Source organism: Sycon ciliatum, chromosome 3 (assembly GCF_964019385.1).
Source record: "Sycon ciliatum chromosome 3, ocSycCili1.1, whole genome shotgun sequence".
Taxonomy (NCBI): Eukaryota; Metazoa; Porifera; class Calcarea; order Leucosolenida; family Sycettidae; genus Sycon; species Sycon ciliatum.
The window spans coordinates 32,972,325-32,986,965 of record NC_088645.1 but is presented as its reverse complement, the minus strand read 5'-3'; the positions used below and the strand labels follow the sequence as shown (position 1 = coordinate 32,986,965).

Genomic DNA, 14,641 nt, shown 5'->3' with positions numbered 1-14,641 from the left:
ATTGTTTTGATGTCCAGGAGATCTCTGTTTTCCTGGTCGACACACATTTTCTGCCAGTGCTACCGAGAGAGCACCGATTAATACGCGACTAGACTGTCTTTGCCTTTCGCATCGCGGATACTCGGATCATCAAACCCAACACAAAGTCCTGCATGGCCCGTACGGTCATGACAGTACGGCCATCAGCATGATGTAATGTAATGGCGTCACTTCGCGGCGCGCGGCCGATAGCTAAGCGTTCATACACACGGCAGCAACGCAAGATCTAGAAACTGGGAGGATGGAGCTGCTCACTCGGCGTGCTATCTCAGCTTTCCACTCAGGATACGAAGGAACTGAAGTTCATCATTGCCTTTGGTGGAGTGTGTGACTGTGGAGTTGCATGCATCACCAGTTTTCTATGTCCGAGAAATAGTAAACACTATTGTCCTGTATTCAAACCCGGTATCCTTCTTCTAGTGACGGTAGCTGAGTTCACTCTTACCATCCGGCTGCACGCAGCAGGAAACGTCCTCAGCTCACACACCGTTCCTCAGCAAACAACTCCAGCGGACTGACTGCATTATCGAAAGTAAGCACGTTATAGAAAGTGAGTAGAAAGGATTGCATTGAGTGCGATGGGCGTGGAGAAGTGTTCAAGTCGGAACAAGCCACTATTACAGATAGCTCTGTACGGACTAGCTCTTGGTTGCTGCGGCAGTGTGGGGCCCGATCCAAACATTGTATCGCAAGGAAATGTTGAGGATGCATTCGGATGCTTCAGGAAATCAGGGAGCACGATAAGCATGTGCAAAAATTGGGGAGCGAAAAGAACGGGGGAGTCCGGGGCAGGCGTGAAGACAGAAATTCAAGCATCAAAACGCAATCCAGTTTGAGGAGACGGCTGATGCATGGGCTACTGCAGTATTCCAGCAACACCATGATTGTGTCACCAGAGATCACTCTAAACACTGCTTGCCGTGTGGTTAACAGGGCATACATTTATTTGTATATAAAGACCAAAGATTACTTGTACTATCTTTCCACTCTCAGTGTACGCGGAACGCCGAGGTGAGCGCTATGACGTCATCGCCGTGACGATGTGCCAGACTCTGAAAGGAGATCGGAGAGAGGAGGTAGGGTCTAAAGAGAGGATTTCACCTGTTGAACCTGTCGGGTATACCCAGGGCAGGGACATAAAATGCTACTATGTCTATCACCTGGCTCAAAGTCAATTTCAAGAACACTAAACAGTAAACACTAACTAAAAAGCAAAATTTATTATTTATTATTATTATTATTATTTTGCTTGTTCGCGTTGGCATCAACCTGCATAAAGCAGGTATATAGCCTTCGCTTAAGCTGCCATAAAAAAGAAAGCTCATCCTAAGCGAGAGGGCTAGAGGGAAATATAACGATAACGAGATACAGAATACAAAGAAATCCAATGAGTTCAACGTACAATTCAAAACAAGAAAGAAAGGGAAGAAAAACAGAGCCGAATCTACCGATTGATCCATCAATCGACAAAGGGGACTAATCCGTTAGTGTTGCAAAGTAGAAGCTGATTATAGTTGCAGATCTCCAGGCCAGGGCCAGCATATTGCCGATTCTGGATAGGTCTCCGCAGCATTTGATGTGGTAATTATCATAATGTTTGATAAAATTGTTAGAGTATCTAGTATCTAGAGTACCGAGTCTCTAGTATCTAGAGTATCTAGTGTAATTGTATCCGTTATTATTGTTAAGGGTATCTAGTGTAATTGTATCCGTTATTATTGTTAAGGGTATCTAGTGTAATTGTATAACTTCAGCCATTACACACAGCACACATTAGATCCTTCCACTTTCGACGATCCTGGGCGAGCTGCCTCAGTGCAACTAGATCCTCGTGTGATGTGAGGGAGTTTGTGGATCTGGAATTTTTCAGGTCGTTGTTGATGGATCGCGGGAGTGTTGTTCTCGGGCGGCCTCGGAACCCTGAGCTTCCTGGCTGAAAGTATGCCGACATAGCCTGCTGGACCGGGGATGAGGTGTCTAGTCGAAGCATGTGGCCAAACATTCTCCACCTAGCAGACTGGATGATTCTGCTGAGTGGCTTGGAGCCAGTGCGCTTGTACAGTGCTTCATTGCGTATTATACGGGGATATTTGACCCCTATGACTGCTCGTAACTGCTGGCGGTGGAACGAGTCAAGTTTCTTTTCTTGAGTCTCTGTCAGGCTCCATGTGCCGCAGTTATAAAGAAGTATTGGGAGAATAAAGCTGCCGTATAACCTAATCCGAAGGGGTTCACGGGCATGGTTACCTCTTAGCCATATCACCCACAGCTGATGTAAGGCGCATGTTGCTAGACGTTTTCTCCGACTGATATCTTCCTCCACTCCAAGCATCGATCCTAGTTTGACCGTGTTCCGCCATCGCTCGTCTACTCTGTCCTTTTCTCTTTTAATTGTAGTATATTCGGTTTTGGCTTCATTCATTTTTAGATTGTATTCCGCTAACGAGGATGATAGTATGGGTTGATTGTCATGCAAATATTGTAGGCTGGTGCTGATGAAGTCTACGTCATCCGCATACGCTGTTTCATTGGGCAATTGAAGCTGAATATCCAATGCTGGTCGCGGTGAGAGTCGCTCTCGAATCAACCTCAATGCAGCCTCGAGGTAGACAGTAAACAGGACTGGCGATAGAGAATCACCTTGTGGGGTTCCATTGTGTGTGACTAATGGTTGGCTGAGAATGTTATTCAGCTTTACTTTTATTGTGGTGTCTGTCAGAAGGCACTGGATGATGTGCAGCTCATCATGATCAATGACTGTTGACAGTATATCGATCAGCCTGACCCTTGATATAGTGTCAAATGCCTTTGACATATCAATGCCTAAGATTGAGATCTCCGACGCAACACGCTGGCATCTTGCTGATAACCACCGATAGCTATATACCACGTCTCCAGTACTTCTCCCTGACCGGAACCCGCTCTGGTTCAGTGACAAGTACCCGTTGATAGCTGGCTTGATCCGCGTCAGGATGACCAATGAAAGAAGTTTACGTAGGGTGTTCAACAGGGTAACTGGCCTTACATTTCCAGGAGGACCTCTTTTCTTTCCCGGCTTTGGTATCGGGATCAGTAGCCCATCGCCTAGCTTGAGTGATTTGTCTTTGGCATAATTGTTGAATGTAGTGGCAATGTTCGAGAACAGTGCTGGTGTTCCATATTTGATAAGTTCAGCAGGTATCCCATCTGGTCCCGAAGCTCGGCCATTATTCAAGCGCTTAGCTGCGGCATGTACCTCTGGCTGCTTTATAGGGTTTTTAAGGTCTTCCTCTGTCCGTAAGAGCCTAGATGACTCCAGAGCAGGATCACAGAATATAGCACGGAAGTGTTGCCTTAATGCTTCGACTGATTCACTAGGTTGTGCAATGAGTTTGCCATCAGAGTCTTCAACCACAACTGGTGACTGCTGCTGTCGGCGCAGTAGTCGTGTTGCTTTGAACATTTTCGCGTCGTCTTTCATTTGGTCTATTTCAGCTACACGTTCGTCCAGTCGAGTCGATGCTAACTTGAGGCATTCCCGGCGAATTTGGTGTGCTAGCCTGTTGCGTCGCGTCTTCATTTCTTTTACCTTCGTTCCATCTCTGCACACCGTAATGTCGAGACGCAGTTTGCGTTTCTCTGCTGCTAGCTTTTCAATTTCCCCGCTGAAGCCATTTCTATGCGTCTTGTTTGTTTTAGGGACGCGGCCCACCGATGTGTTTGCTGCCTCACTCATAGCGTTCACAATATACTGCAGATGTTGCTCCGCATTGACACCTTCCTGCTCTCTGCCGAGGTCCTGTAGATGTTCGTTGATAGCCTCTCTGTACTTTGCTTTCTTGGTCGGGTCACTAAATTCGGATATATTGAATTTTGCGTTGCTGGATATGGCTACTGGCGGCCTCTTGAGCTTCTTGTACAACTTAGTCAGGTTGAGGTTTGCCAGCACAAGACGGTGATCGCTTTCTAAGCTTGTCCCGGCGTATGATCTGGCATCCGTCACCACAAACCTTTCACTGTGACGGCAAAGGATATAATCTATTTGGTTGTAAATGGGTAAAGGTGGACCTCCACTAGGGTTGTGGCGCCAGCCTGTCCATGTGGTGATATGTTCTGCACGGTGCTGAAACGCCGTGTTACAGGCAAATAGGTAATTGCTGGACGCGAAATCAGCCAAAGTCTGGCCGCTGTAGTTGCGATGGCCCCTTGAGTGTGAACCAGCATAGGATACGGAGTGGCAGTCACTGGGTGGTCGTTTCCCAAGTTTTGCGTTGAAGTCTCCCATCAGGAACAGCAGCGATGAAGACCTTAGTTTTTGAATTGTTTCCAGCAAGCTGTTGTAGAACTCGTCTAGGCATGAATGGTCTGCTGCAACGCGTGTTGACGTCGGGGCGTAGACATTTACAAATGAGCACAGCGTTCTCCCGGAGAGCCATAACTGTAGCACGGCGATACGGTCCGACACCTGCCAATATCTATATATTCGGTGCAGTAACTGCTTTTCCACCACGAATCCGAGTCCATAATGTCGACACGACGACGAGAGACACAGTAGACGGTAGTTGTCAATATTTCCATCGTAGCCTTCGGAGATTTTAGTCTCCTGAAGACAGCAGAGTCCAACTCTGTATTTATTGAGGTCTGAAATAAGTTGATTTTTTTTGAAATTTGAAGTAAGTCCACGGACGTTGAACGTACCAATGCGAAACAAGCCCTCGCCTTTTGCTCCACTACTCAAAATACTTCCACAAGCTTGCCTGTTTCCTGGCGAAGAAGACATTACCCATGGGCCAGCCGAAGCTGACGGCCATGACCGAGCGGCGTCACTCAGCGGCGTCACTCGCTCTCCAAAAAAAGCAAAAACAAAATCTTATTAAGGAAAAAGAAAATGAAGGTTGACAATCTGCTCACAATGATAACTCCATTCACGATAGTCTTTGTTAGATCTGTCTGGCTTTGTTTGCTTGACTGTAGCATGGTGGCTCAGTTGCAGCCTCCCAGTCTCAGTTCTGTTCTGAGTTGGCTTTGTTGCCCCTTGTCCCTGCAAGCATGAAAGGCTTCTGGGTCTGCACCCTATGCACCTCTTTCTCAAACCTCACTGTCACATTTAATTCCGGGGAATTCCGACCATGCCCGGACAGCTGTAAAGGGTGTGCGTGTATGTGTGCCTGTGCGTGTATGTGTATGCGAGTGCGTGCGCGTATATGTGTGTATGGGTGTCAGTTTATCGGCAAGGGAAGCTTGCAAATGGGGTAATCCCAGCAAAAGTTGCTCTTTCGAACATACTGTAAGAGCCATATATATAACGAAGTGCTAACTCTAACGAGTTAACGAGGAGAAATCTGTCGTTAAAATAGAAATCGTTATCCCGAAATCGATACATAATGTTCCATTGAGCGTTGAGAATGAGTAAGAATCGTTGCCTTTGGTACACGTAAACCAGTCAATTTTAGTAAATCGTTATAATATATGCGCCTCGTTAGAACAATGGCTTTTACAGTAGCGCGTTTGCCGTGTGCATAGTCTACATGTACATGTATGTACCCATGTCCACGTCTGCATGCTTATGCATGTGCACTTGCGTCTTTCCATTTTCCAACACAGGCCCTGTCCCACCTGAAGCATATCGCGGGCTACTATGCGCGGAAACGCGAGTCAACAGTTGAATGGCACCACCTGGAGAACACCGTGCTAAACCCGGGCCCCATCAAGGAGTCAGCGCGGGACGTGATGGACGTGGACGTGACCGGGTCCACCCGAGTGCTGGGCATGCTGTTGCTAGACGACAGTAACCGTGGTGCCATTACGAGCACATTCAATCGGCAGTCCAACACTCTTCTACCTCTGTATGACGCACTGAAGAAGAAATGTCATGGTAAGAGATACAATGTCTGTGGTGCCTCCTTTAAAACCATGGCTGGTAGCTCGGCCTATTTAAGGGTAAGATATACATTAATACATACTCAATCTGCGGACAGCATGCTGTTTCGTTCGTTGTGAACTCCTCAGCGCAGCACAGAGAAAATGAGGCCGAGCCTGATAGCAATGAAAATAAAATTTCCAAAGCCAGATTTAAATCAGGCCCGAACGTACCTTGCCAGAGTGCTCAAACTGACAAGTCAGTGAGCTCTGCGTAATGCAAACAGCAAAGGCACTACCCCACATGAGAGTGCTCAACTGCTACAAGAGCAGGGGCGAATACATACATACATAATTATATACATAATGGAAGCAGTCCTCAGCGCTGTAGAGCCCTCTTTGCAGGGGACGGGACCACTTCCTCCTACATATATACATACATAGATCTTCAGTTCTTGATTAGTGAAACTTGATATGGAGATTCTTGCGACATACTGTACAGTACCCGATAGTGAGCTCATACATGTACTGCACACAGTAATCAATTATACTACGCATTAGAGACAATGAGTACTGCTGGGCATGTTTGGACCTCGAACAGTTCATTTGTGTGTGTTTGTGCGTGTTTATGTGTGTGTGTGTGTGTGTATATATATGTGTGTGTGTGTGTGTGTGTGTGTGTGTGTGTGCACACATGCGTGCCTTTTTCATGTGTATTGGCGAACGCAACAGGCCTTGTTATCGTGATGAAGTCGGAGATGGATAAGCCCAATACGGTAATGGTCAGGTCCACTGATACGGAAGACAGGTTAGAAGCGCAGCTCTCACCCAGTGACCTGAACGGACAGACTGGCCACGTGTTTGGCATCTGGCAGAAGGTGACGCAAGCGCAGAGTCGCTTCTTTGCCGACCTTCTCTTCCGCGTCGACTCGCCAACGACCCCCCCACAACCCGCCATGGAGCTGCTGCGAAGTCCCGCTCCAGTCAATCAGGTCACAAGGTGGGTGATGCAACGGGACATCGGCAAGAGAAGCGAGAGGCAAAGTATTCTCAGATCAGAGGCCGTGCCATCTGAGTCCCACGTTTTCATACATAAGTACAATGATAGGCAGAGACGTTCCACACTGCTGCGCCAGCTTCGCATCCATTTGATCACGAGCAAGGGAGAGAAGAACGTTGAGTACCCTAGGCAGGTGAGAAACAATGGGTTTTTCTACCTGTATATGAGCCAGCTCAGTTCTAAATCAGCCTCCCTCCCATAAATAGGGCCTCCATTTCTCATGCCAATGTCTTCCAATCTCTGGTTGTACTTGTAAGCTGATTACCCCATACTGGATTGGTTTTTAAAATGTCCAAATCAATTTCACGGTTCGCTTGCAACTCAGTTAGATTGAGTTTTCAGCATAGGCTGCTACCCTGCAAGGATTTAAGGCGCATATGCAGCTCCTAAAGCGGTGGGAGGTGAGTGAACCAGCCCACCAGCAAAGTGGTCGAAATTGGATCGAAATTCCTATTCATTGCATCCATGTTTCTCTCGTACCAGGCCACGAGTTCCCAATTTACTGTGGGTTGCAGCACCGCAGGAAAATTCCGTCCGCTCCCAAGCAGGACTTGGTCCTGGTACCCTCTGTAGGATTTTGTCGGCATGATTATTGGCATAATTTGGTGGTTGAGAATTTGGAGCGTAATTTAGCAACCTTTAGGAGGTAGGAGCATAACTACATGATTGTACCACAGTTCTAGTATGTAGGCGACACAATTGTGTACAATGCACCTGATCGGTGCTTGTGGTCTGCATAGTAATTGGTTCGGAGGTCATGCAGATAGTGTTTTCAATGAAAACCAGGGTAGAAATCATGACAATACATTATTATTGTATGCTCGAACTCGTCTTCTTCAAAGTTCTATCTCACACTGATACAGGTCATGTAGCAGACGATGCCGAGTAAATCAGCCTTTATCAGGTATCCCGGGGCGGACGAGATAGTGACGGGTAGTCCGCAAAACTCCGCGTACATGTACATTATGCATGTGACGAAGTCATGACCTCTGGATTTTAGCAGCCATGACTGTGCAGGCTATGAATATTGTTCCAATAATTTAAAAAAACTGAGGTATAGTTGATGTTCGGTCATGATGGAAGGAGAGGTGGAGTTATGGGAGAGATGCGCTGATTATTCGCAGGGTGAGGGTGAGATCGGTTGGACGAGTATGACGATTACGAAGACAGTTGAACAATATAATTTTCAAAGGTAACCAACTAATTTGGCAATGAAAAGATATTTTTACAAAAAGAAATCAACGAATGAATAGAATGCGTAATGTTTTCTCTTTTCCATGTTGATCTCTAGCATGCATGGACACCTTGGTATGGGGATGCTCATGTATTTTGTTGTACTTATGGCCACTTGCCAGAACGAAAAAGGCACAATTTTCCTAACTTTGAGGCTCCGTAAGTACAAATGAAGGGAATATGCATCCCCGCGTGCCAAAGCATAATTATGAGGATTTTGCGAGCATAATACGAGAATCCATGAAAGCAGAATTCCATGATTTCGCGAGCATAATCCGCCGGTGCTTAACCCTCTGTTTCTCAATCAGGGTATTAGACCATCCCACTATGTATGCTGCCTACGTGACCTAAAGGGTCGGATTATACCCAGTAAAATAAGTGTATCTCTAATTCACTCAATTGCGCATAGCATCCCACTGTTCTGAAACCAACTCTGATCTGCCGTTTTAAATGTGCTGCTATTGCCGTGATTCTCTTAAATTATTTTATTAGAACTAAAAAAATTAATAATACCCACACGGACAAAGCAGGCAAAACTGCCGTCTTTTGGGGTTCGAAAGTGAGTTGCGGGCTGAAAAAAGGAAAGTTGAGTAGAAGAGGCATAATTTCGAGCAATATAGGAAGGAATGGGTTGTGGATTTAGCTGTACTCCATCGTGGCTTGGGAATGACAAAACAGAAGGGATTTAAAAGTTTCAAATATCAATATTATTAGGAAACAAAAGAACATGGAATTTTGGGCCGTCCATGAGGAATGCTGCTTGATACCAGCCTTTAGGGTATCTTAAAAATGCCTAAGTACAAATACAAACACTTTCAAGAGAAAAAATCCTAGGAGCTGTGGCATGATTCATGATCCACAGCGCGAAGGTAGCAATGCCTGTACCTATGGTGAAGTAAACAAAGGGTTACATAACAACAGAATAACGTTACAATGTCATGTAGATACTTTAAAACATGTGTACTCGCATCCGAGTAACATATACAGCCATTTCTGAGTTAGCGTCAGCGCCAGTCGCTATGTCGAGATCACTTGAAATAACTGGTGCTCAGCTTCGAGTTCTTGCTTTTTTTTTTTTTTTTTTTTTTTTTACTTGAAACCACGCACCCAATTCGTAAAAGAAGAAAGAAGCAGGAAATGACAAAACAACAGACTAACAAGACATTGACTGAATGGGGCTGCAAATGCAACGCAGCGGTGGTGATAGGGTGCTGCAGGCTCCGCCGACCAATGGTCTCGGCATCCGCGCCTACTTCACGCATCAGAAAATCGGGAGAAGAAGAGAAACAAAAAAAGATTGAAAAAGTATATAGCGAAAAGTATAGTGTGGAGAGAGGCTTGACTTCATGAACTCAAGAGACTACGACGACCCACTCAAAACAATAATATTAGGAGAAATACTATGGTAAACAGACCGCATAGGGTCCGCATAGGGTCCGGTCCAAAAGAAATATCAAAAGAAATATCAGCGCCAGTCGCTATGTCGAGATCACTTGAAATAACTGGTGCTCAGCTTCGAGTTCTTGCTTGACTTCATGAACTCAAGGGACTACGACGACCCACTCAAAACAATAATATTAGGAGAAATACTATGGTAAACAGACCGCATAGGGTCCGGTCCAAAAGAAATATCTATGGCATACCAGGCATGCATGTGTGTGTTTGTAAAGAAGGCCGGGGACCTGAGTATAATTTCAAAGTTGTACAAGCTCCGCTCCAGTCACTTCAAAACAGGGAAAACCCTGCACCATCGCCAACACAAGCGGTCTCTTCCCTAAAAAAAAAACAGTGCATCATTTATTTCTAAAAATACATTATTTTCCCAAACTTTCCTTGCTGTCAAGGTACAAGTGTTCCAGGAGACTTGCATCCCTGATGTGGATGTGTCCACCGTCCAGTTGCTCCCTTGGAGAGTTCCAGACATTGCATCCATCGCATCCTTGGAGCAAGATGACATTGACTCGAGGCTTGGGCCTTTTGGAGCGGCCAACGTGGCGATCATCTTGGACAGCGCTGACTTAGTGGACAAGCAGAATCTACTGGCAAAACTGCTGCATAACCTTTCAGGTAAACACGTCCACATGAAAATAGTCCTTCGAAACATTATCAGCTTTCGGGTAGTACCGGCACTTACAGTACCACCCTAGTCTGTGGTTGAATTATTATTCCCCAAAACGCCCTGAAGCCTGAGAAGCTATAACCGTCACCCTAATAGCGACGTATATTGCAGCGGTCGCTATGACGTTTCTCCAGATTTTCTCTTGTAATGCCTTCAAGCCGATGAAAGACAAGAATACGTTCTATTTTCTATTGCCGATTTCTCCTCACAGAGTTTGACATGGTGCTGGTTTGCGCTGCCTTTGACAGTGGCTTTCTTGAGCCTGCCCAAGACCAGAACAAGGCAGTGTCTAGCAGCCTGCTATCACGCTGGGACAGGGTGGTATCGGGGGAGGCAGCGGGCAAGGCCAGGCTGCTATCTTGGTGGACCACCCCGTCGCAAGCTGTGGCCGACAATATCGCTAGCTCTCTGAAGGTGAGTCAAACACCTCGTGATGTTTCGCGTTTCTCAGCAACACGGCGACCACCAAGACGACCATGACTACGAATGCCACCACCACAGACACCTTTAGCCACACAAAAATCATAAACAACACCAGCAAAAAAAAGGAATGTTAGCACAACTACCACCAGAACCACCACCACCACCACCACCACCACCACCACCAAATCCACCACAACCACCACCACCACCACCACCACCAACACCACCACCATTACCACCACCACCACCACCACCACCACCACCACCACCACCACCACCACCACCACCACCACCACCACCACCACCACCACCACCACCACCACCACCACCATAACCACCACCACCACCACCACCACCACCACCACCACCACCACCACCACCACCATTACCACCACCACCACCACCACCACCACCACCACCACCACCACCAACACTACCACCACCACCAAATCCACCACCAAATCCACCACCAAATCCACCACCAAATCCACCACCAAATCCACCACCAAATCCACCACCACTGCCACCACTAATTTAAAAAACTTACTTCATTATACTTGAATTGTTTGCAGGCTACCTGCTTACTTCATTATTTTATAGTTATATTGTTTTGCATATCGGTAGTTCACTCATAGTAACTGTTCATTGTTAGGCAATCGGCATCGTACCAAGCTATCGAGACCAGACATGCAGACACTCTTACATGGTCACATCCTGTTCTCGTTGTTGCAGTCCACCAGGATGCTGCGCCTCTTCACAACGACCTTGCCACATATGGGGATAGGGGACGCTCGTGCTTTTCTTCTTGCATCTGTTTAATTTGATAACTTGGCTCGAAATTCTTTATCTGGTTCTCTCCTTCGGGACCTTGCAAAATGCATGTACCCTTCATGGTCCTAGCTTGTCTCTGGATCTCGTTTATCTGCACTCTTTACCTTCTTCTAAACATTTCTTCTCTTCCGGAAAAGGGATAGATATGTACAAACGTGTTTCTTGTCTCTTTGCCCCCCCCCCCCCCCCCGCCTCCCTCCCCAGAAAGGGAGATGCAGTGTGCATTGGTTGTCGAAACATTGTCTAGCTGCGTACTGTTCCTCTCTCACCCATCTGTGTATCGTATGCGCATGTTTGATGCACATAATTATATCAGCCCTTGTCACAAGGCTTGTCCCGCAATGAACTCCTGTGTGACTTGCAGGTCCAACACAACCATGCCTGTGTGTGTATAATCAATATTTCTGCCGTTGTCCACCTGTGGTATGTGTGTGAAGGGAACAGCGACAATTGAGGGACAAGCACTACAGGGCCCGCCAAACCCAACGTGGTGGCGTCGCCTGATTGAGCTATGGAACAGCGTGAGTTATTATGTCCAGTGCAACACGGCCATTTTCACTTCCTTCAAGCCATAGAGTCTTGCATGCTAAACACACAGACCCGCATCAAGACAGGCACACACGCACACAAACAAACCCGCACACTAACCCAAAAATTCGAACACATGCACACACACACACACACACACACCCACACGCACACACACACATGAACAAACACACTTGAACACACATACACACACACAAACACTTGTACTTGTACTTGCTCACTGCCAAAACTGCTCACGTAGGTCTCCCCAGGAGAGGGAAGACACTCAAAAGGAATCTTGGAAAGATGGCCCAATTGGCTATTGAACCGCTCAGCCGCCTACACCCCTGAAACCCTAAAACTATGGGTGGACTTGGAAATGATCCCACTTAGGGTCTTACCCACACCTGAGGTGCAGAAAATGGATTGACGGCATCAAAGTATCCGTCCCGGGATCCAACAGCATTTACCACTGCCCCCAGTGAAGGTAATTCTTGCTACTAGTGTGGGTGGCTAAACCAGAGAGGATCTGATGAAAGCTTCACTTCCACCATTGTTTACACAAAAGTCACTCTAGCCAGAAGTAGTCTATGGTTAACAGGCATGTATACTTCAAATAGAAAGTATGTGAAACATGTAACCAGCAAAGGTCCAACTGATTACACATTCAAGCAGCCGAGCTCGTTCGCAACAGGCTCAACACTATTGCACATGTACGCACCAACCGTACTAGCTGGCACACACACAAGCACACACACAAGCACACACACACACACACACACACACACACACGCACACATGCATGTGCCTCATCGTGAAACTTGCTGTCTGGATTGTTATAGAGCTAATTTGTCAGTCGGGTAAATTGATGTGTGCATGTGCCTGGCATGTTTCTGTGTGTACTGTACAGCTCACCGATCGGGGGAAGATAGTGATGGTTGTTGGTAGCGTTTTCATTCTCCTATCGATTGTCACTACATTCGTGACCTTATTTGCGTGAACACTTGTATTAATTCAATAACTCTGCTTACTAGTGCTTGCCATCTTGCTTGCCAATGTAAGGCATTGCTATCGCAGAATGTTTCAGAATGTGATAATTATGTCTTACTAAGACCGTTTATTGCAAATTGTTACTGGCAGAAGGACCAGGGATGCATCTGCTACCTTGGCCGTTGCCGAGGCCCGCTGCCCTGTATAATTGACTGCACATGGTTCCTAAATCAGTTCCTATTCCTCTGTGTTGCTTCTTTTTTCCCCTCTACTGCTCTAGTTTTCTTTTTACGGTATTATAATTTCACGGAGAAGGCGGAGAGCCCGAACGTGTGCAGTTTTATTTTTATTATTTGTCATGGCGACCCCCGTAAGTCCAAATAACTGGCAGGGCAGGGTTGGGCCTTTTCTTTCTTCTCGGATTTGTATCTTTTGCTGCATGTGTGTCCAAATCAACAATACGCGTACTTTTTAACATACGTTGTTTATCTGTGTGTGTGCTTTCACGTCACTTTTGCTGCAAGAACCGAAGCTTTCTCCACTCTGCTATTCTTTGTCGGTCGCGATTTGGTGTCTTCTGGAACTAAGTTTAGGTGTTTATCTGAACAAAAACCTACAATCCCATGGACCAGGTCCCCACACGAAGCAAAGGCGCAGCATACACAGGTGACTAGATGAGTAATTGTAGTCCTGGCTTGCAAGGCGAATACAGGCCTGTGTGCAAGTCGATGATCACTGTCAGTTAGCCACGCAACGCATAGGCAAACTGATCTACAGACCGACAAAATCAAAAGACATTCTAAATTTATATCTTTTGAAGTTTTGGGGAGATAGGAACCTTATCACGGCAAAACAAGCTACGAATGCATGCTCTTTATCACCATCGTCAATCAAGACTCGGAGTTTCCACTAACCAGTTTTTGGATACATGTGGAACAAAAGTAGAAAAGTGTTGATGAATAGTAAAAGTTCGCACATCTTTACTCTCAGAACTCAGGTGATTCATTCCGCTACATAATTATAATGTACATGGGGATGCAGAGCATGATGATAGGTGTTATCGGCTGTCAGTCTCCCCTGAATACGAAGTGAACGAATATGAACTGAGATTGTGATCAGCTTTTTATAGCTTAGACTTAGTTAGAGCTGCGTCTCGAGCGTCGGTGTACGACTAAAACGCTCGCTGTCACTTTTTTTCTGTTCTGCAAGGTTGTGATGCAATACTAAGCGTAGTCCGCACGTGTGCCCGCTCCATGGCTGATATTATTATTTTTAAGAGCTACGAACTCGGGATGTCAAAGCGGTTTTCTGGCAAAGTTAGTTCCGTGATGACAGCATAGTACTGCCACGAGACATTGACACCTTTAGCAAGCGTCACTTTCTCTCCATAGACGTGTCCATTCATTTAGTGGATGCACAAGTACGTTAGAAGCTTCACTGCACATCGTACTGAGCGGAGAAATGAATGAAAAACAACGGCTGTACTAGCAGCACCAGCTGGCCAGGACATTGAAATAATAATAATTGAAAGCGTGAAACTCCCCGATATACATGTGGGTACACGACGTTTTCCGTACCAC

At 46.2% G+C, this 14,641-nt stretch overlaps 1 protein-coding gene across 1 annotated transcript; it reads left to right on the top strand.

The window, feature by feature from the left end:
• The first annotated feature begins 143 nt into the window (after positions 1 to 143).
• LOC135812016 (uncharacterized) lies at positions 144 to 13,610 on the top strand. Its single transcript, XM_065325316.1, has 8 exons — positions 144 to 571; positions 1,033 to 1,115; positions 5,623 to 5,893; positions 6,610 to 7,070; positions 10,015 to 10,237; positions 10,501 to 10,703; positions 11,981 to 12,064; positions 12,982 to 13,610. Coding segments are annotated over exons 1-8 (1,416 nt in total). The 5' UTR covers positions 144 to 570; the 3' UTR covers positions 13,072 to 13,610.
• Positions 13,611 to 14,641: the final 1,031 nt, after the last annotated feature.

What these genes read in the sequence shown, in the direction of transcription:
- LOC135812016 (XM_065325316.1), top strand. An exon ending in ACGTTGAGTACCCTAGGCAG is followed by an intron (nt 7,071 to 10,014) that starts GTGAGAAACAAT and finishes CTTGCTGTCAAG; the next exon opens with GTACAAGTGTTCCAGGAGAC. An exon ending in TGATTGAGCTATGGAACAGC is followed by an intron (nt 12,065 to 12,981) that starts GTGAGTTATTAT and finishes TGTACTGTACAG; the next exon opens with CTCACCGATCGGGGGAAGAT.